At 39.2% G+C, this 21,802-nt stretch overlaps 1 protein-coding gene across 4 annotated transcripts; it reads left to right on the top strand.

Moving 5' to 3' along the window:
* Positions 1 to 733: 733 nt before the first annotated feature.
* LOC110099390 (GTPase Der-like) lies at positions 734 to 21,693 on the top strand. 4 transcript variants are annotated; one of them, XM_020826514.2, is made up of 12 exons: positions 736 to 1,179; positions 2,174 to 2,235; positions 2,375 to 2,458; positions 2,545 to 2,838; positions 6,617 to 6,756; positions 7,213 to 7,312; positions 11,437 to 11,619; positions 11,900 to 12,061; positions 13,837 to 14,030; positions 19,870 to 20,020; positions 20,607 to 20,769; positions 21,434 to 21,693. In XM_020826514.2, exons 1-12 carry the CDS (start codon positions 792 to 794, stop codon positions 21,496 to 21,498), a joined length of 1,986 nt encoding a protein of 661 aa, XP_020682173.1. In that variant the 5' UTR covers positions 736 to 791; the 3' UTR covers positions 21,499 to 21,693. The 4 variants fall into 4 exon arrangements, with proteins under 4 accessions (XP_028554388.1, XP_028554389.1, XP_020682173.1 ...); XM_020826515.2 differs by having other exon boundaries at positions 737 to 1,179; positions 7,225 to 7,312; XM_028698555.1 differs by lacking the exon at positions 11,437 to 11,619 and having other exon boundaries at positions 734 to 1,179.
* Positions 21,694 to 21,802: the final 109 nt, after the last annotated feature.

The raw sequence follows: 21,802 nt of genomic DNA, 5'->3' as shown, positions 1-21,802 counted from the left end.
ACTGTGATATGTTTGGCCACCGTCACCTACCGACTACGGTCCATCAAACCTTAGTAGCTTTCATACGACCTTCGTAATCTAACTACGATCCTACCGACCAAAATGAATAGGCCAACGTTCCCTTAAGAACAACTCTCATATCACTGGATTCTTTTTACTCCCATAATGAAGTGTGCTATACATGATGAATATTTGCATTAAGCTAAGGCCTTGCCTCGAGGAAGAGCTCCATTTGTAATTAATAATAAACACTAGTGTAATCATTTTAATTGGACCAATCCCCGAAGTTATTTTCCTTTTCAGGGTTTTTCACACAAAAATTTTGGTGTCTTTTATGACTATTGCGTATCTTTTTTTATTTGTATGTGTTGGATCTTTATTTAAAGATAATACGTTAAACTCTATATATTTCTATAGTCACAAATGTTCTAGGACGCAACAAAATTGTCATTTTTTGACCACCATCATGGAACCACCGCCACTCGAATACCGTCATTGAACCACAAACATTGCGGGATCACTATCATTGGATGGACACCACCCAACCCCATAGGCCAATTGGCAGGCCATCATAGCCCTATCATAATTGTCAGAACTCACAACAGCACCATCGTCGGATGGTTATTTTTGATATTTTTAGTGTGAATTTTGCCCATTTTGTCAATTCTTTTGCAATGTTATTTACTTATTTGTTTAAATTAGATTATATTTTTTGTTGGGAAAATAATTAAATTATGCTTTTTTCAGCGCCAAGCAGATAAACCGCTTCTTCGCCCCTCCGACGAATTCCAATGGTGTCGTCTACACTCCAACACCATGGCTACTCAATACATTCTTCTAGGTTTCCGGCAACCCCCTCCGGTTCCATCCCACTTTCTCGGAACCATCTCCATCAAATTCTCTCCACAAAAACTCCGCCCAATCTACTCTGTCTGTTCACTCATCACTTCCCTTCATCCCACTTCTCTTCCTATAAACTAGTTGATCGTTGTAGAAGACCGTTGCGCTGTAATTTTTGCCATCAGGATTCCTTGGATTTCGAAAAAGAGAATGGCGATTTTGATGAGGTTGGAGAGGAAAACGGAGAGTTCTCGGAGCTCGAGTTGCTTGAACTTGACGAAGAGGCGCGCCGTGCCGCCAGAAAGTATTCCATCTCCTTGTCTAAGGAACTCGGCCTAGGTATTTTTTTTCTTTCTAATAGCTTCTTGCCACCTAGCTCAGCGATAGTAAATGTATTAATTTTTCATGAGGGATGATCGGAGTGGTCTGTTAATTGAATATATAATCATGAAGGTGGAGGGAAGGGAAGAAATATATATAATTTTCATCTTCTCTTGGAAACTTTAATGCTATGTATATTCTTTCTTTTAAACATAGTTTTGGTAGGAATCTTGAATCATCCTGTTTCCATCCATCCCATTTATTGGAGCATTTGTTATATTATTCTTTAGGTAATTTGTCCCCCTTTATTTATTTTTTAGTTTATATTACAAGGGTTTTTAAGCAATTGCCTCTCCTAAAAGGTTTAAAATACTATGGTCTTTAGGCAATTTCCCCAAGCTAACAATATATATAATTCATCATTTTATTTATTAATTTGAATTCCAAAAATATCTTTACAATCAAAATTTATTCCGGGGGCGCTGCCTTCGGAAACCCCAGCAGGGGCGTTGCCCCTTGACCCCGCGGTCGAACCACGCCATAGGGCGCTGCCCCTTTAGATCTCCGATATATCTACGAAGTGTACGACGATCAAGGATATGAACAAAATATGGGTCATTATTGACCCATTTTCTTGTAGTGAAGGGTCGAGTCAAATTCTAGGCAACACCAACAGATAATTATAAGTTTGCCCTCACTAAAAATTAAGGCTGATTCCGTCCTTGTATGCAATGTTAATTAGTATGATTAGTGATGATTATACTTTTTTAAATCATTTATTTTGGTTCTTGGATAGTTAGATAGGTTGACATCTTGATGACTGTTCATTTGACTGATATCTAGATGTCATCAACATACAACTTAAGCACCATTTACAAAATATAATTGTTAAAAGATGTCACCAAATCAAATAGGTGACATCTACAATATCATAGCATTACATAGCATACGTGAGTGAATCAAATAGTCCCTCACCGTGCAAGGTCTTACTTGGCATATTTGGTTCTTTTAGAGGATGAAACCTATGAAGGCAGGGGAGAGAAGTGGCAGGGGCAGAAAACTTTGAGTATACAGGTGAGTTTTCCTCTTTTTCTATTTTTTGTTTTTTTGCACAATGCACGTGTTCTATTTCTATGGAATGTGGAGTATAATTTGTGGAGTATAGCGATAGGAAATTTTCATATTACTAATAATGTGTGTAAATTTTGCTTAGATCCCCGATAATCTTCTCCCAAGGGTAGCAATAGTTGGAAGACCAAACGTGGGTAAATCTGCATTATTCAATCGCCTTGTTGGGGTACTATATTGATAATTTGCCTCAAATTCATCTAATGCCGCATGCTGGAGCGATAAAAATCATGAAATTATTTTGATTTATTTCAGGGGAATATGGCTATTGTTGTTGATGAACCTGGTGTTACTAGAGATCGTCTGTATGGAAGGTCTTTTTGGGGGGACCGGGAATTTTCAGTAATAGATACTGGTGGTGTCATGACTTTTTCAAGATCACATGATGATGTCATGGAGGAACTTGCCATTACTACAACTATAGGTATGGAAGGGATTTCTCTTGCTCTTAGGGAAGCAGCTGTTGCAAGGATGCCCTCTATGATCGAGAAGCAAGCTGCTGCTGCTGTGGAAGAAGCATCTGTTATTATATTTCTTGTAGATGGACAGGTATTGATTTTATTTGTAAATTTAGAAGTCGTTTTGCACGATTTTTTGTGCATGTTGTCTTTTATTATGCATTATTTACATTTAACTGAAATATGACAAAATTGTAGGTGCTTTGAAATTTATAAAATGAAAAGGCTAGTTTTTAATTTCAATTCAGGAGAAATGGCTATAGAGGAATTAAGTTAATGTGTCATACTTTAAAACTATGAGAGAGAGTTATGGAGCATAGGTTGTGGCGTGATACTAATATTTCTCAAAATCAATTTGGATTCATGCCGGGTATGTCTACTATGGAAGTTATACACTTATTGAGAGGTTTGATGGAGAAGTATAGAGAGAATAAGGAGGATCTATATATGATATTTATTGATTTAGAAAAAAAATATATGATAAAGTTCCAAGAGAAGTGCTATGGAAAGTTCTAGAAAAGAAAGGGATTGATAATATTTATATTCAAGTCATTAAGGATATGTATGCAGGAGCTGTTACTTGTGTTTAAGCACAAGGTGGTTTAACTGAGTATTTTCCTATTTCAGCTGGATTACATCAAGGATCAGCCTTAAGCCCATATCTTTTTGTTTTAGCCATGGAGGTTCTCAGTTCTCACTAAACATTTGCAAGAGGTTGTACCTTGGTGTATGCTTTTTGCTGATGATATTCTTCTTGTTAATAAGACTAGAGAGGGTGTTGAAGGTAAGCTTGAATTATGAATGTTAACCTTAGAGTCTAAAGGTTTTCATTTGAGTAGATCTAAAATTGAACATATGGAGTGTAATTTTAGTAGTAATAGATACAGTGGGGGAATTACGACTTTGGGCGATCAAGTCATTAATAAGAGTACACGTTTTTTATATATGGGGTCTATTGTTCAGAGTGATGGTGAAATATTTGGGGATATTTTTAGTAAAATTCAAGTTGGATGGTTGAAGTAGAGGAATACATCGGGCTTGTTCTGTGATAGAAAAACCCCCCTCAATCATAAGGGAAAATTTTATAAGATGGTGACGAGACCTGCAATGCTTTATGGTGCAAAATGTTGGCTATTAAAAGAGTAGCATAATATTAAGTGAAGTGTTGCAGAGATGAGGATGCTTAGGCTGATGAGTGGCTTTACTCTTAGAGACATGATACAAAATGAGAATATACGTGAAAAGGTTGGAGTAGCTCAAGTGGAAGATAAGATTAGAGAGAGTCACCTTAGATTGTTTGGTCACATAAAATGATGGCCTTCCGATGACTCGGTTAAGAAAGTAGAGGTATTAGATTAGGCTTATGTTAAGAAAGGTAGAGATTGACCTAAAAAGACTTAGTTAGATATTATTAGAAATGAACTTTCTTTATTAGATTTAAATTAGAATTTGAGTCTTAATAGGACAGAAGGGAAAATGATTTTTGTAGCCGACCCCATGTAGTGGGATAAGGGCATAGTTTAAAATTGTGCAATAAGAGGCGCGCCTCTGCGCCATTCAGACCAAAAATGCCCCATAGCTTACTCAATTCAGGTTCCTCATGAGGCGTACGCCTCTTGCACTGTGAGGCGTGCCTCAAGGCGGAATTGCGCAATTATGGCTGAGGCGCACGCCTCTAATAAACGGGATCCACCCACTTAAGTTTAAGTGAAATAGGCCTCTCCCTCCCCTTTCATACACCCTACCCGAAACTTAGCAGGCAAAAAACTCGCACAAGCTCTCGGTCTCGCCTCCTGCACGCTCGGCCTCCCTTCCCTCCGCCTCTCTCGCTGGCGCAGCCTCTCTCCGGCGAACTTGAAGTGTCCGGCCGCCCTCTAGGAGAAGTCCACAATCGATTTTAGGTATTTTTTTAGTTTATAATTAGATTTTTCAAGTGAAAGAAAATCTAGGGTTTTTTATTTTTTGAATTTTTTTGTTTGTTTTTGGATTTTTGCATTATGAAACATGGTTAGAGGCAAGGAAAAGGCAAATACGTCATTGCGGCGTGACCCTTCTTGGAAATATAGTGTGTAAGTTGACATAGGAGGCGGCGAGAAGATGTACGTGTATTTAAAATGCAATTTTTGTGATAAGGTGGTGAATGGAGGAGTAACTCGCATGAAGGAACACTTATCCTGCTCACATAAGAATGTAGCACATTGTGCGAATGTTCTGAATAACGTGAAGGAGGAAATTACAGCTTATATGAAAAAGAGTACGACGGCCAAACATTTATAACATGAGCAATTTGATGAAATGGTCGAAGATGGTGCTTACTTTGAGAGCGAGAGTGGAAAGGGCTCTTCCTCCACTATACATAATAGAGGTGCGCGGGATCCTATGGACCAATATATGACTACTCCAGGAGAGTATAGAGGACAAGCACAAATGATGCTTGCGGCTGGTACTAGAGAGGGTCGACGGCAGGTTTGCATGGATATTGACAGTTTTTTTTTAGAATGCCATACCATTCAATGTTGCGACATCGCCAGCCTACTTTAATATGCTGTGGTCTGTAGGGTTGTATGGGAGAGGGTTGAAGGCACCTTCCATGTATGAGTTGCGAACATGGATTTTAAAGGAGGAGCTGTAGAACATAGAACATAGAACATAGCATTGATGAGATTAAACAGACATAGATTGAGACTGGTTTTACCATTATGTCAGATGGGTGGTCTGACATGAAGAGCAGGAGCTTGATTAATATCCTTGTCAACAATCCCTACAACACCGTGTTTTTACGATCAGTTGAAGTTTCAGATGAGGTTAAAAATGCTGAATTCATTTTCAATTTATTAGATGGGGTTGTTGAGGAGATTGGGGAGCAATTGGTTGTTCATGTGGTGACTGACAATGCCAATGCATACAAAGCAGCTGGTCAGATGTTAATGGAGAAGAGGAAACACCTGTATTGGACCCCCTGCGCAACACATTGCATTGATCTTATATTGGAGGAACTTGATGATTTACCTCAACATAAGAGTGCTCTTTCAATGGCGAAGAAGATCACAAAGTTCATATACAATCACTCATGGGTCTTAGCTTTATTGAGAAAGTTTTCAAAGAAGGAAATCATCCGTCCTGCAACCACTAGGTTCGTTATTACATTTGTTTACTTCAAATCATTTTCAATTCCTAATGCAAATTTATTCTACAGATTTGCCACATCTTATTTGACATTGTAGAGCCTGTTGGATGTGAGACAACCTCTTGAAGCAATGTTTACATCAACACAATGGCTTAATTCTGCATGGGGGAAGAAAACTGAGGGGAAGGAAATACGAAGGCTTATTTAAAATGATAAATTTTGGGCCACTGTGACCTATGCCATATTGAGCACGAGTCCCTTGGTATAAGTCCTATGTTTAGTGGATGCCGAGAAGAAACCAGCCATGAGTTTTATTTATAATGCTATGGATGAGGTGAAGGGGTTGATTGCATAAGGGCTTGATTTTGTTGTTTTTGTGTTGTTGAGAAGTGGTTAGCTTTCATTGGTTTACCAAGAGGACACGGATTGGAATATGAAACTAGCATGTTTATTGTAGAGGGAGAAGGCTGTGTATGTTAACTTTTTCCATATCCCACACTTGTAGTGTGAGAGCCTTCATGTAGTGAGCAGACATTTTCTTTGGGAGAGAATGATCTTTTTATTGAAATTGCTTCTTGCTGGTAGTTGTTAGAACATCAATCTTCAGATGTAAATTACATTGTCTTATGTTACTTAATATTTAATATCATTTCTAGCCATTTTATTACGTCAGTTTCAGACAATTACATTGATTGATAGTGCATGATATTCTTTCTCTAACAACAATGAAATATTTGAACAGGCAGGGCTAACTGTGGCTGACGAAGAAATTGCAGATTGGCTGCGTAAGAACTATTCTAGCAAGCCTATCATCCTTGCCGTTAACAAGTGTGAATCTCCCCGAAAGGGTCTAATGCAAGCATCAGAGTTTTGGTCCTTGGGGTCAGCCATCTACTTCACTCCAGTTCTGCAACTGACAGTGCTGAACAACCCAATAACATAATGTTTCTCCAACAAGGACCATTTTGCCTATATCAAAATTTAATTTCTTAGGAGTTACATTTTTTGTTCTTATTTTCACGAGGGCTTACAATAACTTTAATAACATTTATTATTAGGTTCATCTGCAAGAAAGCTAATTTTTCTCCATCAAAATCTGCTATAGAAACTTCTTAAGCAATGTGCCTTATCCTGTCAATAAAGCATGAGTGAATATGAAAACAAATAAAAGGGATAGCTCCATTCTCCAATAAGGGACTTATTTTACTCCTTGCTTCTTAGGATCTTATTGTTTTAGTTTTGTTCTAATAAAATACACAAAGGTAAAACGTTGTTCAAGTTAAGGGAAAACAAAATACATTCTATCCCCACTCTATATGTAAAATTTGATGTTTTCAGTTTTATTGCCAGGTTTACTCCTCTGCCGATATCAGCTATTTCCGGCACCGGCACTGGTGATCTTCTTGAGCTTGTTTGCTCAGAGCTGCAAACAATTGAGGTACTATGTCAAATACTGAATATTTCCTATCGCTTATGTGTTTTCAGCAGCATGCTTGTTAATAAACTTTGATAATGGATATCAAGATGCTCTTAAAGATGAAAATATATTTTGTTTGTTTACAGAGATATTCTTCTTGTTTACTTGAAGCATCATTTTCATTTGTTAGTTTCTCAAATGGTTCAAAATAGTTGCAGTTTTTCCTTGTAACTCGATTCCAATGTTTGAAATGGCTCAAAATGGTTTATAGTTTTTCCTTGTGACTCCATTCCAAGGTTGTCACTGCACAATTAAAAAAATGTAAGCAAATGGTGTTTATTGTATTGATGTGCAATGCAGGAAGCGCATTTGAATTAATGGAACTGCATAACTAATAGCTATTGCACATCCCATCATATTTAAACAAATATTTTCTCACGTTTCACTTCAATCGTTGATGATGTCCTAATCAAATTAGAAGTTAACTTTTCAAATCTCCTTTTGGTTTAATTGTTGGAGTTTCATCAAGAACTCCTAAGCATATTTATGTTGGAGCACTTATACGAAGGATGAACTCTTGTAAGTTACATAACGGGGAACAAAATCATGACATATGTTAGGTCAAAGTGAACATGTCTTGATGGACAAGAACTTAGGCTATTATAAATTTTAACGCGCGCTGTAAAACCGTTTGGTTGGATTTAGCTTAAATATGACTTAAATCCCGCTGTAAATCTGATACCAAACAGCCCCTAAATCTCGTTAAATCCATTAGGATTTACACCGAGCCGATTTATGCCGTAAATCCTGGATTTACGGATTCGCGGTATTTACCGTCGTGCGAATTTTTCTTCCGCCTTTAATTTTTATGTTCCATACATAAATTTTATTTTAATTTCATTGATAAACTAGCAGCTCATCTTTTACGTCTAAAGGCCCATTCTTACATTTAGCCATATTACTCATTTTAGATGCTCCAGAAGTTATAAAATGCTCCTTGATTCAAGATATACTCATGTTAGTCTCTTGATCACAATAAATGCAAATGGTAGACATCAAATTTGATGGTATTTATCTTTGATGTTGTTTTATGGTTCCTAGCCTTTGAAGTTCAATGTCTTTGCTATCTCTAGTTCATTTTGGCTTATGCTAGTGTATTTTTGTTCCTATCACTCATTTGTTGTGGCATGCTGTTTATTTTTTCGATAGTAGTTCCTTCCTGGATTAATCTGTTTCTCTTTTGTCAGTATATTTTTTCTTCTTCTTTGTTGTTTCTGCTCCGGTGGGTTGTGCAACTGGTGTTATTGTTCTCCCTATCTAAGGTTTTTTGTTCTGCTTTTACTGTGACTATTTTCTGTGGGTTTGCATATTTTTTGTTTCACAAAGCAGCTTAGCAGCTAGTAATAATATTTTTTATGATAATGATCAGTAATGTAGGAAGTACCCTTATCTAGTAAGAATGAAACTACGTCTCCCACCATGAATGGAGAAAATTTCATTGGAACTCTCTTAGAAACGATTGATTGTTATATCATTATCATAATTTAAACTTTTATTTGTTTTATGATTCTAATATTCAAATAAAACTTTATTAAATATATATATTACTAAATAATTAAGTGCTATTTGCCATGACTCTTTTGTTCACAGAAAAAAATAAACAGCATGCCACAACAAATGAGTGATAGGAACAAAAATACACTAGCATAAGCCAAATCGAACTGGAGATAGCAAAGACATTGAACTTCAAAGGCTAGGAACCATAAACAACATCAAAGATAAATACCCATCAAATTTGATGTCTACCATATGCATTTATTGTGATCAAGAGACTAACATAGGTATATCTTGAATCAAGGAGCATTTTATAACTTATGGAGCATCTAAAAGGAGTAATATGGCTAAATGTAAGAATGTGCCTTTGGATGTAAGAGAGGAGCTGCTAGTTTATCAATGAAATTAAACTAAAATTTATGTATGGAACATTAAGATTATTAAGGCGCAAGAAAAATTCGCATGACGGTAAATAGCGCGAATCCATAAATCCGGGATTTATGGATTTACAACATAAATCGTCTCGGTGTAAATCCTAATGGATTTAACGAGATTTAGGGGCTGTTTGGTATCAAATTTACAGTGTGATTTAATTCGGATTTAAGCTAAATCCAGCCAAACGGTTTTACAGCGCGCGTTAAATCCCGAGATTCAATAAATAACCGACAGCTGCAGGTGGATTCCGAGCTCTCAGTTAGTCTTTTAAATGATCTACTTCATACTCCTATTTCCCCTCCCTACTGCTAACTTTCCCCTTAGTTTTCCCCATACCCGAACAAAGCCCCATCCCGCAGGCCTCCAATAACCCGTAGCCGCCAGCCTCCTATCAAAACCTGTAGCAACCCACCTTCTCGCCGCCCCCTTTCACCCCCAAGCTCAACCCGTTGGCTCCCATTGACTCTATTTTGATTTTCAAATTCAAAATGGGGACTTCATTACCTTCCTAAAATAAGCTCAAGGTATTTAGGAAAGTTTCCAATTTGGATTTCAATCAAATTTTGAAATTCAAATACTTTCTAGATGCTTGGACTTAAATTAGGAAACTTGCTTATTGAATAAAATCTGAAATATATTTCGGATTTGATTTAGATCCAATAATTAACCATTGGGGCCCACCTAATTAAAGCAAGATCTCCCCCTCCCCTCTATATGGACGGCCCCTTTAATCCTCTCCCCCTCTCTCCAATTAGCATTTAATTTCCCCCTTAATGCTCACAAAACCACCGGCCCCCTTGCTTTGTTGGATCAAATGAGTATGGCGGATCCAATTAGCATTTAATTTACCCTTTAATCCTTTCCCCCCTCTTTACCTCCTTTTAACCGGCGATTACCCAAGGCACCTCCACCAAGAGAGTTTCAATGTTCATGTATGGCTGATCCGGAAATTGATTACGATTTTGTGTTCAATTCTCAAGGGGAGATCGACGTCAGCCATTCCCCTTTCTTTGACCTTGGATTTGAATTCGATCACACCGTCGAAGAATACGTCGACCGTATTCTCTTCCATCTAGCGGACGTCATCGACGAACAACGACCTATGGGAGAGTGGAAGATCAACGGACGCCCACCTGTTCCTCCAACTCCGACTCCTTCCCCGGCGACTAGCCTCCTCGGCATCACGTGTCTTCTAGAGGCATCCCTAAGTTTGCTTGCAACACTCTTCCGCTAAGCCAATCACTATCAAGAGTGTGAGTGAGGGACCTCAAGGTGAACGATCTAATTATTAAACTGTGAATTTTGTTAACTTGCCATTTGTTTTACTCATTTATTTGTTGTTGTTATTTTGCAAGTATCATAGTAATCTCAATTGTAATCGCTTGTCGTTACTTAGTCCTTTCATGGAATTTTCTAAGATCTAACTTGAAGAAGCATCCGTTTGTATTTAGCCAAGCAAATTTCACATTTTACTAATTTATTATGAGCAATTCTTGTTTCATCATCATTGTTTCACATCACTTCTTTGTTTGAACATTTCATTGGAACTTGTATCAGTAATTAATCTCGTTTTTTTATTTTTACATTCTTGGCAGGTTGGAACCTGTTATTTCATTCATAGTTCTTTCTTTTTTTTTTCCTCAGCGTAATGTCGTTTGGCTCCTTATAGCTTCATAACTTCCCTAATGATGTTCTAGATGCATTTATTAGGTTCCCTCTCTCATGACTATCAGGCGATGGGTTTGAATCATGAAGCCCGCCCCTTTACCAGGTCTAGTAGGATAGGATTCTGTATACTAAGCCTTTGCTACAATTCTCAATTAGTAGGAGCCTCATATGATGAATAATACCGACTTTTCACATTTTCCGACTCTAGAAAGATTATTTTTGACTTCTGCTTGTAACCATTGTGTTGCATCGAAATATAAACCACATAATCAAAATGCTTAAAATGAGTATAGCAGTATCCATTGTCAGTTTGACAATCTTATCGATGAGCATGGAGACTTGGAGACGTGTTGCAAAAGATCATTGTGATCACAAGTAATTGTAGCATGCCTTCATAGAATCTTTATTTAGTTCATTCCATCTTTAATACTGGTTTTTGTCTCTCCATTTGCTATAAATTTTGGTTCCAATAAAGGCTTTATCTGTAGGCTTTTGAGATCAGTGAAGGGGAAAACACGTATGTTCCTTCTATTGCCATCGTGGGCCGACCTAATGTTGGTAAAAGTAGCATTTTGAATGCTTTAGTTGGTGAGGACAGAACTATTGTCAGTCCAATCAGTGGAACCACCCGTGATTCTATTGATACTGAATTTACTGGACCAGATGGACAGGTCAGCTTACTACTTTTAATCTGGGCATGCCTTTATCCACTTGGTACAGATATTTGAAAGGCTTAAAGCATATAATTATATGCTGATGCTCCCAGCTTCTTGTTCTTGTTGTTTTTCTTTACTCAGTTTGGTTGTGTGGCCGCTGTCCCACTGATTTTATCCATCTAGTTATCTCTCTCTTCTTTTGATAGTTTTCCATCTAGTGAATTTTATTTTCAGAGAATTCAAGAAATTGTCTTTATCTTTTTGTTACATTATCCCTGTCATCATTTTTTTCCAGAAATACAGGCTTATTGATACTGCTGGAATTCGACGGAGAGCAGCCGTTGCTTCAGGTGGTAGCACGACCGAGGCATTGTCTGTGAATCGGGCATTTCGGGCCATCCGTCGTTCAGATGTTGTTGCACTTGTTATTGAAGCAATGTCTTGTATAACAGAGCAAGTAATTTATCAGATACTTGTTCAGTTCTTAGCAGTCTATTTACTATTTAGTTTGAAGTCACAAAAATGATTAATGTCTTTCTAGGTAACATATTCAATGCTTTATGTCTTTCTTTTTCTACTGTCCATGCATCTTTATGGCTCTTTGTTCTGCATTATACATGTTTGCATTTTTTAACAGTTATTGAACAGAGTTACCTGATAAGCTATTTGAAACTGATGCTCTATAACTTCATTGTCTGTTCCAACTTGTTATTCATTTACAAAAGGGGTGATTACACTTCGTCCCCAACATTTTATCGTAATGCACATTTATAATCCCCTTGTTGTTTAACAACATCGGCTTCATCACTATGTGCTTCAGATCTAAGTTTCATTGCTCTATTTTCTTTCAATTCTGACAAAAAGGTATAATTGTCAGCCTAAAGTTATAGTTGAGTGAATTTTCGTCATAGCTTAACTACTTTTTTCCAAAAATATCCCCTTATATGAGACCCCTCCTGACCTCATCAAAGTTCACATCTCATCCATTGATTTCGTTGATTTCTGCCTTTTTGCCCATCACAAACAAGAGAAAAGGATGCTTTTGCGTGAAGTATTGATGTAGCAAAAGATGTGATCCAAATTGTCCTCGACACAAGCTGCTTGAATAAATCAAATCTTCATTGATGCACATGAGCCACATCACTAAGGGCAATTGAATTTAAACAAAGCAGAGCAACAATGTGTACATTCATCCCTAGCGCTCCTTATATTTAGTTAGACTCCCCTTTTCCAATATGCCTTTAGTAGAACTGTTACTAGAATGAAGTCTCTCTTGAGTTACATTGCTCGTGGCAAAACTTGAAGTTCTTTCATTTTTGAAATAGAGCAACAGCATTCACGCACTCAAGCATAAGAGAGAAAGAGACGATGACAAGACTATAGGCTTAAGCTATAAGGAAATTAGAAAGATGGAGGAGAGGTTCTAATAGTGTTGGCTATCAGATATGGCGTGGGAAATGAAGAAGAAGAACTTGATAGTTATGACCTGCTGGTGTAGGAGAGGTGACGAGAGCAGCATGAATGATAGAATTCAAAGAGGTTGAGAGTAGGAGGAACTTGACAACTATTTCCTCATCGGAGGTGGAGGGGCTGTGGGAGGTTAGTGAGGTAGTGTTAGAGGCGAGGATGAGGGTCAGTAGGCAAGAACAAGCTTTCTAATTTTTCTATTATTTTGAAAGGTTAGTTATGATACTTCAGTAAAAAATACATGGGGGTTAAGCGCTTATTATAAAACCACATAGGTTCATGTACAAATATAGAAGACCCACTGTTTTGTGACCATGATTTGGAAGTTGAAACACTTTAAATTTCCTAACTTGTGCTCCATTAATTATTTTCTAGATCATACTTTGAGTAGTGTATGCCTCTTTGTATTATATTTATAACATGTTTCTTCGAATAGTAGTGGATGATAGGATATTCAAAAGTTTTGCTTGAAATGACTCGAGATCAGAACCAGTGTATGATGAACAATTTTTTTAATGTTTTCTAGAGGATTGTGAATATATAGCTATTATATGTTCTAAAATTCGAATTGATCAAATGTGTCAAAGATAAGCAGATGACGAGCGTAATGACACATTTATTGTTTTTCTCTTTGCATTATCTGTGAGATCTAAAGGTTTTAAGCATATTAGTCATTTCTTAAATTACTTTTGGTTGAAAATTGAATACTGTTTTTGTGGTCATTCTTCGAACATATTATACTAATATTTTCGTTGGTGTTATAAGGACTACAGAATTGCTGAAAGAATTGAGAGAGAAGGAAAAGGTTGCATAATTGTTGTAAATAAGTGGGATACAATACCAAAAAAGAACCAAGAAACAACTACTTATTATGAGCAAGATGTCAGGGAGAAGCTGCGCGTGCTTAACTGGGCGCCAATTGTTTATTCAACAGCAACGACTGGCCATAGTGTTGAAAGGTATTACATTTTTGTTACTACTTTTTTACTTACCTTTAATTTAGTACAAATTTGTAATAGTCGGCATGCTTTCTGTTTTGATGGTTGGAATAATTAATTCAAGTCTACTTTAACTTGATTTTGTTTTCTGAACAAGCCCGTGAGATTCTCAATGACATTTTTTTGATTCCTCATTTAGCATGATTTGGGATGGTCAATCAAAACCTGCGACAAAATCAATCAAATGAAGGATAATTTAATGAAGTTGCGTGCTGCAGATTAAGGAATTTATATTCCTTAAATTGATTTAGAATAACTTAAAAAAAAAAAAAACCAGCAAGTGCAGCAGTGCAGCTCATCCAATCATTGTATTGGTAAAGGATGTTCTGTTCATGTTAATTTGATTTCTATTAATATTTTGATGTGGAATAACTCTTATTCCACATGGAGGACCGCAGGACACATGGAGGACCGGAGGAGCACTACACCCAGAATCCCTTTTACCGTTAGGATGCCTTTTTCTCCACTACTTTCCTAACCAATTATAGTACTAAAGGACTTATGCACTTTTTCATTTGGTTTAGCTTTCTTAGTATACTGCCTGCATATATGAGGCGGAGGGGGACAAGAAGAATATAGCTTTTATGATATAGAAATATTGCTCTTGAAGCAAGTTACTGTTCCATTGGTTTTTCCTTGTTCTCTGTTCTTCTTTGTTTTGTTGCTCCCACAGCAAGTTGGTATCAGAGCTCGGAGGGGACGACAATGGCGGAGAGCAGCAGACGACCCGTTCTTGACGGCGTTCAAGGCGAAGGCTCTCTGGGGATGACGCAAGCCCAAATCATTAAACAGTTGGAGGAACTCAAGACTGAGTTTCGTCGTTTCGTCACAGAGGTGCGATTGGAGATTCAAGGTATCAAAATCAGTGGGGCAATGTCTAATTGCAGCACTTGACTATCTCCCCTACGCGTCGACCGGTGCAGCATCGAGGTCAGGGCGGCTGCCGAGCTCGGCACGAACTACTTGATCTGACGGACTCTGACGTGGAGGTCGGCTTTCAACAACAAGGAAACAATTCAGATATAGGGGGGGAAGAAGTTCCACAATACCTCTCACCGCCGAGACATCGCCAGGAAGCCTGGACGCAGCAGCAGGGTGAGTTCCGCGATGCGTGACCTCGACAGCAAGATGAGTTCAAAGTAAAAATGGATATCCCATTTTTTGATGGAAAACTGCATATAGAAGATTTCCTTGATTGGGAGCGATCAGTGGAAACATTTTTTGAGTACATGGACATTCCCCCCGAGAAACATGTGAAGTATGTAGCGTGCCGATTACAGGGCGGCGCGAGTGCGTGGTGGCAGCAGTTGCTACAAGCACGCCACCGTGAAGGTAGGGGCAACGTTCGGAATTGGACAAGAATGAAGCAGCTATTGAGGAGCCACTACTTGCCCACGGATTATGAGCAAATTCTCTACATGAAGTTTCAACATTGTGCGCAAGGTCAACGCAGCGTGAGTGACTAAACTGAGGAGTTCTATCGCCTCAGTGCCCACAACAACTTAAATGAAACTGCTAATCAGTTCGTAGCTCGGTACATTGGCGGGTTGAGAGAGGTTATACAGGATAAATTGGAGCTGAATTCCGTATTGTTGCTATCTCAGGTCGTCAACTTCGCCTAAAGGCTGAAATGCAACTCAATCGGCCAGCCAGGGTGCACTCCCAGCGACGCTACTCCGGTAATGCATTCACGCCAGACTCTCGAACGCAGGGGACACCTTCAACAAATATGTCTAAAATTGGGTCCAAGGTACCCACAGTGACAACGCCCACTGCACCTCCGGGGGACAATAAGATGCCAAATAAGTTCAAAGCACCTGTCCAAGATAACCCATACGGCCGGCCCACAACATTGAAGTGTTTTAGGTGCTTTCAACCAGGCCATAAATCTAATGAGTGTCCAAGCCGACAACAATTACAACTCCTATAAGGGGAGTCCGAGCCCAATATGGTTCAGGCGGATGCTGATGACGAAGAGGAATATGAAGAAGTGGCAGGATATGAAGGCGATCCGGTTATATGTGTGCTGCAGAAATTACTGTTGGCTCCGAATCAGGACGCTAAATCGCAGCGCCATGCGATTTTTAAGTCCAAATGCACTATAAAGGGTAAAGTCTGTGATCTTTTGATTGATAATGGGTGCACAGAAAACATCGTTTCCAAGGCAGTTGTGCAGGCATTGCAGCTTAAAACTACCAAGAACCCGAATCCGTATAGGATTAGCTGGGTTAAGAAGGGAGTAGACATCCAGGTGACGGAGATGTGCCGGGTAAATTTCTCTATTGGGAAACATTATAACAGTGAAATTCTTTGCGATGTCCTTGACATGGATGTATGTCACTTGATACTCGGTAGACCATGGCAGTTTGACATGGGCGTGACTTATGATGGAAGAGCCAATGCTTACTTGTTTGAATGGAAGGGGCGGAAACTTCGGTTGCTGCCAACATCTCATCGTGTCGCCAACAAAGATTTAAAACCACGGCCTGCGTTGTGCATTGTTTCAGGCAACTTGTTATTGAAGTGTGGGCGAGAAGCAAAGACCATGGTTGTTGTTGTAGTAGCAGAGGCAAACGAAGTTTCTAATTCCCGCAACCATCCTCCGGAGCTATAGCAGATTTTGGAGGAATTTGCAGATACCGTACCCGACAGCCTACTGAATGAAATGCTGCCCGTGAGAGCAATTCAACACCAGATCGACTTTGTACCGGGAGCAACGCTGCCAAACCTCCCCCACTACAAACTGAGTCCCACAGAGCATGTGCAGCTGTAGAAGATCATTGATGATCTTTTAGACAAACAGTTGATTCAACCCAGCTTAAGCCCGTGCGCGGTGCCAGCATTATTGGTCCCAAAGAAGGACGGCTCGTGGAGGATGTGCATTGATAGCCGATCTATCAATAAGATTACGATGAAATACAGATTCCCAGTGCCCCGACTTGAGGATATGCTGAATTATTTGGCGGGATCCAAGGTGTTTTCAAAATAGGACTTACGTAGCGGGTACCATCAAATCTGCATCTGAGCCGGCGACGAATGGAAGACTGCGTTCAAGACGCGGCACGGGTTGTTCAAGTGGCGTGTAACGCGTCGGCGACATTTCTAAGGCTAATGACGGAAGTCTTCAAGCCATTACTGGGTAAGTGCTGCGTATTCTACTTCGACGATATCCTTGTCTTTAGCCCGTCAATAGAAGATCACTGGAAGCATCTTAGGGAAGTTCTTGGAGTGCTGCAGCAGCATAAACTGTATTTAAACAGTGCCAAATGCGAATTCGCCACCTCGTCGGTGCACTTCTTGGGCTATATGGTTTCGGCGGAAGGTGTGGCAGTTGACCCAAACAAAGTTATGGCAATCCAGTAGTGGCCGAGACCCAGTTCCTTGACTGAAATCCGCAGCTTTCATGGGTTGGCCAATTTCTACAAAAGATTCATTCGTGGCTTTAGTTTAATCACGGCACCAATCACCAATTGCTTGAAGGGTAGTTCGTTCAGGTGGGGGGCAGATCAACAGCGTAGCTTCGAGACAATTAAAGAGGCACTTACTGCAGCTCCGGTTTTGGCAGCCCCCAACTTTCAAAAACCCTTTCACGTGGATACAGACGCCTCGACGGTGGGCGTTGGTGCAGTTCTTTCACAGGATGATCGACCGGTGGAGTTTTTCAGTGAGAAGCTCAGCCCTGCCAGACAGAAGTGGTTGGCCTACGAGCAAGAACTTTATGCGGTAATTCGGGCGCTTAAACAATGGAAGCATTGCCTATTGCATAATTTTGTGCTGTGCAGTGATAACCAGGCTCTTCAATACTTAAACACACAAAAGTATTAATAGAATGCATGCCCGTTGGATTGTGTTCTTACAAAAATTTAGCTTTGTTCTCAAACATAAGTCCGGAAAACAAAACAGGGTGGCCGACGCCCTGAGCCGTCGTTCAGCCCTTTTGATCCAGCTCCAAACGGAAATTACAGGTTTGGAGACTCTTAAAGACTTGTATTGTACAGATAATGATTTTGCCGAGCCTTGGGCAAATTGTTCTGCCGGACAGCCAGTGGGAGACTACACCCTGCGGCACGGTTTCTTGTTCAAGGGAAACTCTCTTTGTGTTCCGGCTTCTTCAGTTCGGTTACAACTCATGCGGGAGCTACATTGCGGAGGATTGGCGGCGCATTTGGGCCGCGAGAAAACAATTGAGCAAATGCAGGCGCGTTTCTTTTGGCCGCACCTGCGAAAGGATGTCGCCAAGTTTGTGCAAACTTGCCCGGTATGCCAAGTGTACAAGGGCCACAGTCAAAATACAGGTTTGTACACTCCGCTACCCGTGCTGACGTCCATTTGGGAAGATTTGAGTATGGATTTTGTGCTTGGATTGCCACGCACCAAAAAAGGCGTAGATTCTATCATGGTGGTGGTTGATAGATTCTCCAAAATGGCTCACTTCATATCCCGTAAAAAGACCTCGGATGCTCTCGGCATTGCTCGTTTGTTCTTCAGGGAAATTGTCCGACTCCATGGGTTACCGAGGAGTATTACCTCTGACCGAGATGTCAAGTTCATCGGTCACTTTTGGAGGGAGCTGTGGAAGCAGTTGCAGACGGAACTCAAGCTGAGCTCCGCATATCATCCCCAAACCGACGGTCAGACAGAGGTGGTGAATTGCACTTTAGGCAACATGTTGCGTTGTCTAGTTCAAGACAACCTGAAGAAATGGGATGAAATTCTGAGCCAAGCTGAGTTCGCCTACAATTCTATGTCTAATAGATCCACTGGTATGTGCCCATTCAATATTGTCTACACTAAGCCTCCTAACCATATTTTAGACATCGCCGTTCTTCCCAAATGTCACAATGCGGTGGCAACAAAGATGGAGGGTGACTTCAAGACCATGCTGGAAAACGTCCGCAGTTCGTTACAGTCGGCGAACGAGTCCTATAAGCAAGCAGCTGATGCACACCGTCGATTCAAAACCTTTCAACCCGGAGACTTGGTCATGGTACGATTGCGGAAGGAAAGGCACCCGACTGGAACTTACTCCAAGCTTGCCCCAAAGAAGCTCGGCTTGGTTGCCATCAAACACAAAATCAACGACAATGCTTACATGGTGGAGCTACCACCCGATGTCCTCACGTCTTCCACCTTCAATCTCGCTGATATTAGTCCCTACTACCCACCTGATTCTGCGATCACTGAAATTGATTCATCGGATATGAATCCTTCTGTAGCAGGGGAGAACTAATGTGGAATAACTCTTATTCCACATGGAGGACCGGAGGAGCACTACACCCATAATCCCTTTTACCGTTAGGATGCCTTTTTCTCCACTACTTTCCTAACCAATTATAGTACTAAAGGACTTATGCCCTTTTTCATTTGTTTTAGCTTTCTTAGTATACTGCCTGCATATATGAGGCGGAGGGGGACGAGAAGAATATAGCTTTTATGATATAGAAATATTGCTCTTGAAGCAAGTTACTGTTCCATTGGTTTTTCCTTGTTCTCTGTTCTTCTTTGTTTTGTTGCTCCCACAGCATATTTTAATGGAATTCTCCGTCTTTGGTCTCTTGATAGTTTGGGCTCTACCAGGATCGAGATTTTTCAAGATCTATTATGAACATAACATCCATCTTCCATCTTTCTGAATACATGATAAGAAATTAATTTCTCATCAGCATCTATTTGATTGCTTATTATATTTCTATTATACATATATTTTACACATTACTATGAATGACATTTTCTAATTTCAATTAGAAAGCTTCTGTAGAATGTGATATTCTCCTTAATCCTTAAAACTTAATGTTGCCAGGATTATTGATGCTGCCAGCATGGTTGAAAGAGAGAGATCCAGAAGGCTAAGCACATCCATTCTTAATCAAGTGGTACAAGAAGCAGTAGCCTTTAAACCACCACCAAGGACAAGAGGTGGCAAACGGGGACGTGTTTACTATAGCACCCAGGTATATCCTGTATATTGACACATCAGATAATTTTAGTCATCCACAAATGCAGACCCAGTTTGTCAATCCCAATCCCCTCTTCCCTATCATACTTTTATTAATTCAATCCTATTAATCTTTCTCTTGCGTTGTCTGTGGCATGCAGTGCTCACTACATGCCACTGTGATCAGTAAGGAATGAGAAATATGATACAGACCAAAAAAGAATCAATAAACAAGGTGGGAAGGGGTTGGTTTAGTCATTTGAAGATAGTTCCAAAAAAGTAGGAGTCGACCCGCAAGTGTTCAACCTTTGTGGGTTGTTAGTCCGTGCATTTTGTGATCTAGTTGTCAAACTAGGTTTAGTTGGGATTGGCTTAGTATTTGTTGCGTATCTACAAATACGTAATACATATACAGTGCATACACATTGCGTACGCAGCAATCCGAAAAATCCTATGTTCGGACTCTGCACAAAATAATTTCCCCATTTTGTGATATGCTCTGATTGTTGCTTGACATTTTTTTTAATTTTTTAAGTGAAAAATGTAATAGCAGTTTTCTTGCTACCTGAACTGATGAAGTCATTTTCTTTGCTTGTGCACAGGCCGCTATTCGTCCTCCCACTTTTGTTTTCTTTGTTAACGACGCTAGGCTTTTTCCTGATACATATAGACGTTATATGGAGAAGCAGCTAAGATCAGATGCAGGTTTTCCTGGTACACCAATTCGCCTTCTATGGCGAAGCAGAAGGAAAGCAGAAAAGGAATGTGAGAATCCCAAGTGCACTTTCATCAAACTTTTTCTTTATGGAATTTCTCTCTTATTTGAATTTCTTCTTCGTCTTCATTGAATTAGTAAAAGATATAACAAATGCGGCATAGTGAATTCATTCTTTTGTAAAGCGGATTAATGAAGCTTTCTGATTTCAGGAAAGCAGAAAAGGATCGTGAGAATCCCAACTGCACTGTCATATAACTCTTTTTTTTTTAATGGAGGTTTACTATTGTTTGATTCTCTTCTTCTTCTTCATCGAATTTGTCGGCATAGTTAATTAGATCTTTTGTAAAGGGGATAAATGCAGCTATCTAGTTTCCTTAAAGCAATAACTATAGTTGAATTATACCTGCTTCTGTCTTCCCTTGTGCAGCTTTGTCATATCAAACATACATTTCTAATGTTTAGAAGACAGAAATTTAATAATTTGTAAAATAAAGATTGAATTTATGAGATATAGTTCTAGACTTCATTTGAGATAACTTTCTTACTATTTTTTAAAGCAACTTTTTATTAAAAAAAATTGAACTAAAATTTTCTATATTAGAAAGCTGCTTTAAAAAGCAGTGAGAAAGTTGTCCCCAATGATGTTAATAATAGCTTCTTCGTGTATAAAAAAATGATATATCTACTGAAAAGCCTAGCGGTATTTTGCAGGGAAGGCTGCAGATACAGTGAAGAGATCTGGCAGAAATGCTGAGAGGCTATCTGTTGCAACCTAAGTCATGATACATGTGACCTAGCCAAGTGCCAAGCTTCAGGTCTTGGCGATATTCATCAAATGGACTGTTCTCTATTTGCATTGGAGAAATCATGTACATCTCTGAACCGTTGCAATTATAAATTCTAGTTTTTGCTTTAAGCGAAGGGCATGAATATTTTTAGATGTGCTAATGTTCATTGACTTCCTTTCTTAAGACTGTTATTTGTTGCGATTCTTGAGAAATTTCTAATATTGACACATACGAATATTATCTATACATTACACACTGTCTATTTTTTTTTCAATTAAAATCAGGTTAAAAT

Source organism: Dendrobium catenatum, unplaced genomic scaffold (genome assembly GCF_001605985.2).
Source record: "Dendrobium catenatum unplaced genomic scaffold, ASM160598v2 fragScaff_scaffold_1105, whole genome shotgun sequence".
NCBI classification, from domain to species: Eukaryota; Viridiplantae; Streptophyta; class Magnoliopsida; order Asparagales; family Orchidaceae; genus Dendrobium; species Dendrobium catenatum.
The sequence above is the reverse complement of the archived record's forward strand: the minus strand, read 5'-3'. Positions and strand labels throughout refer to the sequence as shown.

What these genes read in the sequence shown, in the direction of transcription:
- LOC110099390 (XM_020826514.2), top strand. Translation starts at nt 792, where the DNA reads ATGGTGTCGTCTACACTCCAACACCATGGCTACTCAATACATTCTTCT. An exon ending in AGAAAACTTTGAGTATACAG is followed by an intron (nt 2,236 to 2,374) that starts GTGAGTTTTCCT and finishes AATTTTGCTTAG; the next exon opens with ATCCCCGATAATCTTCTCCC. An exon ending in TTACTGGACCAGATGGACAG is followed by an intron (nt 11,620 to 11,899) that starts GTCAGCTTACTA and finishes ATTTTTTTCCAG; the next exon opens with AAATACAGGCTTATTGATAC.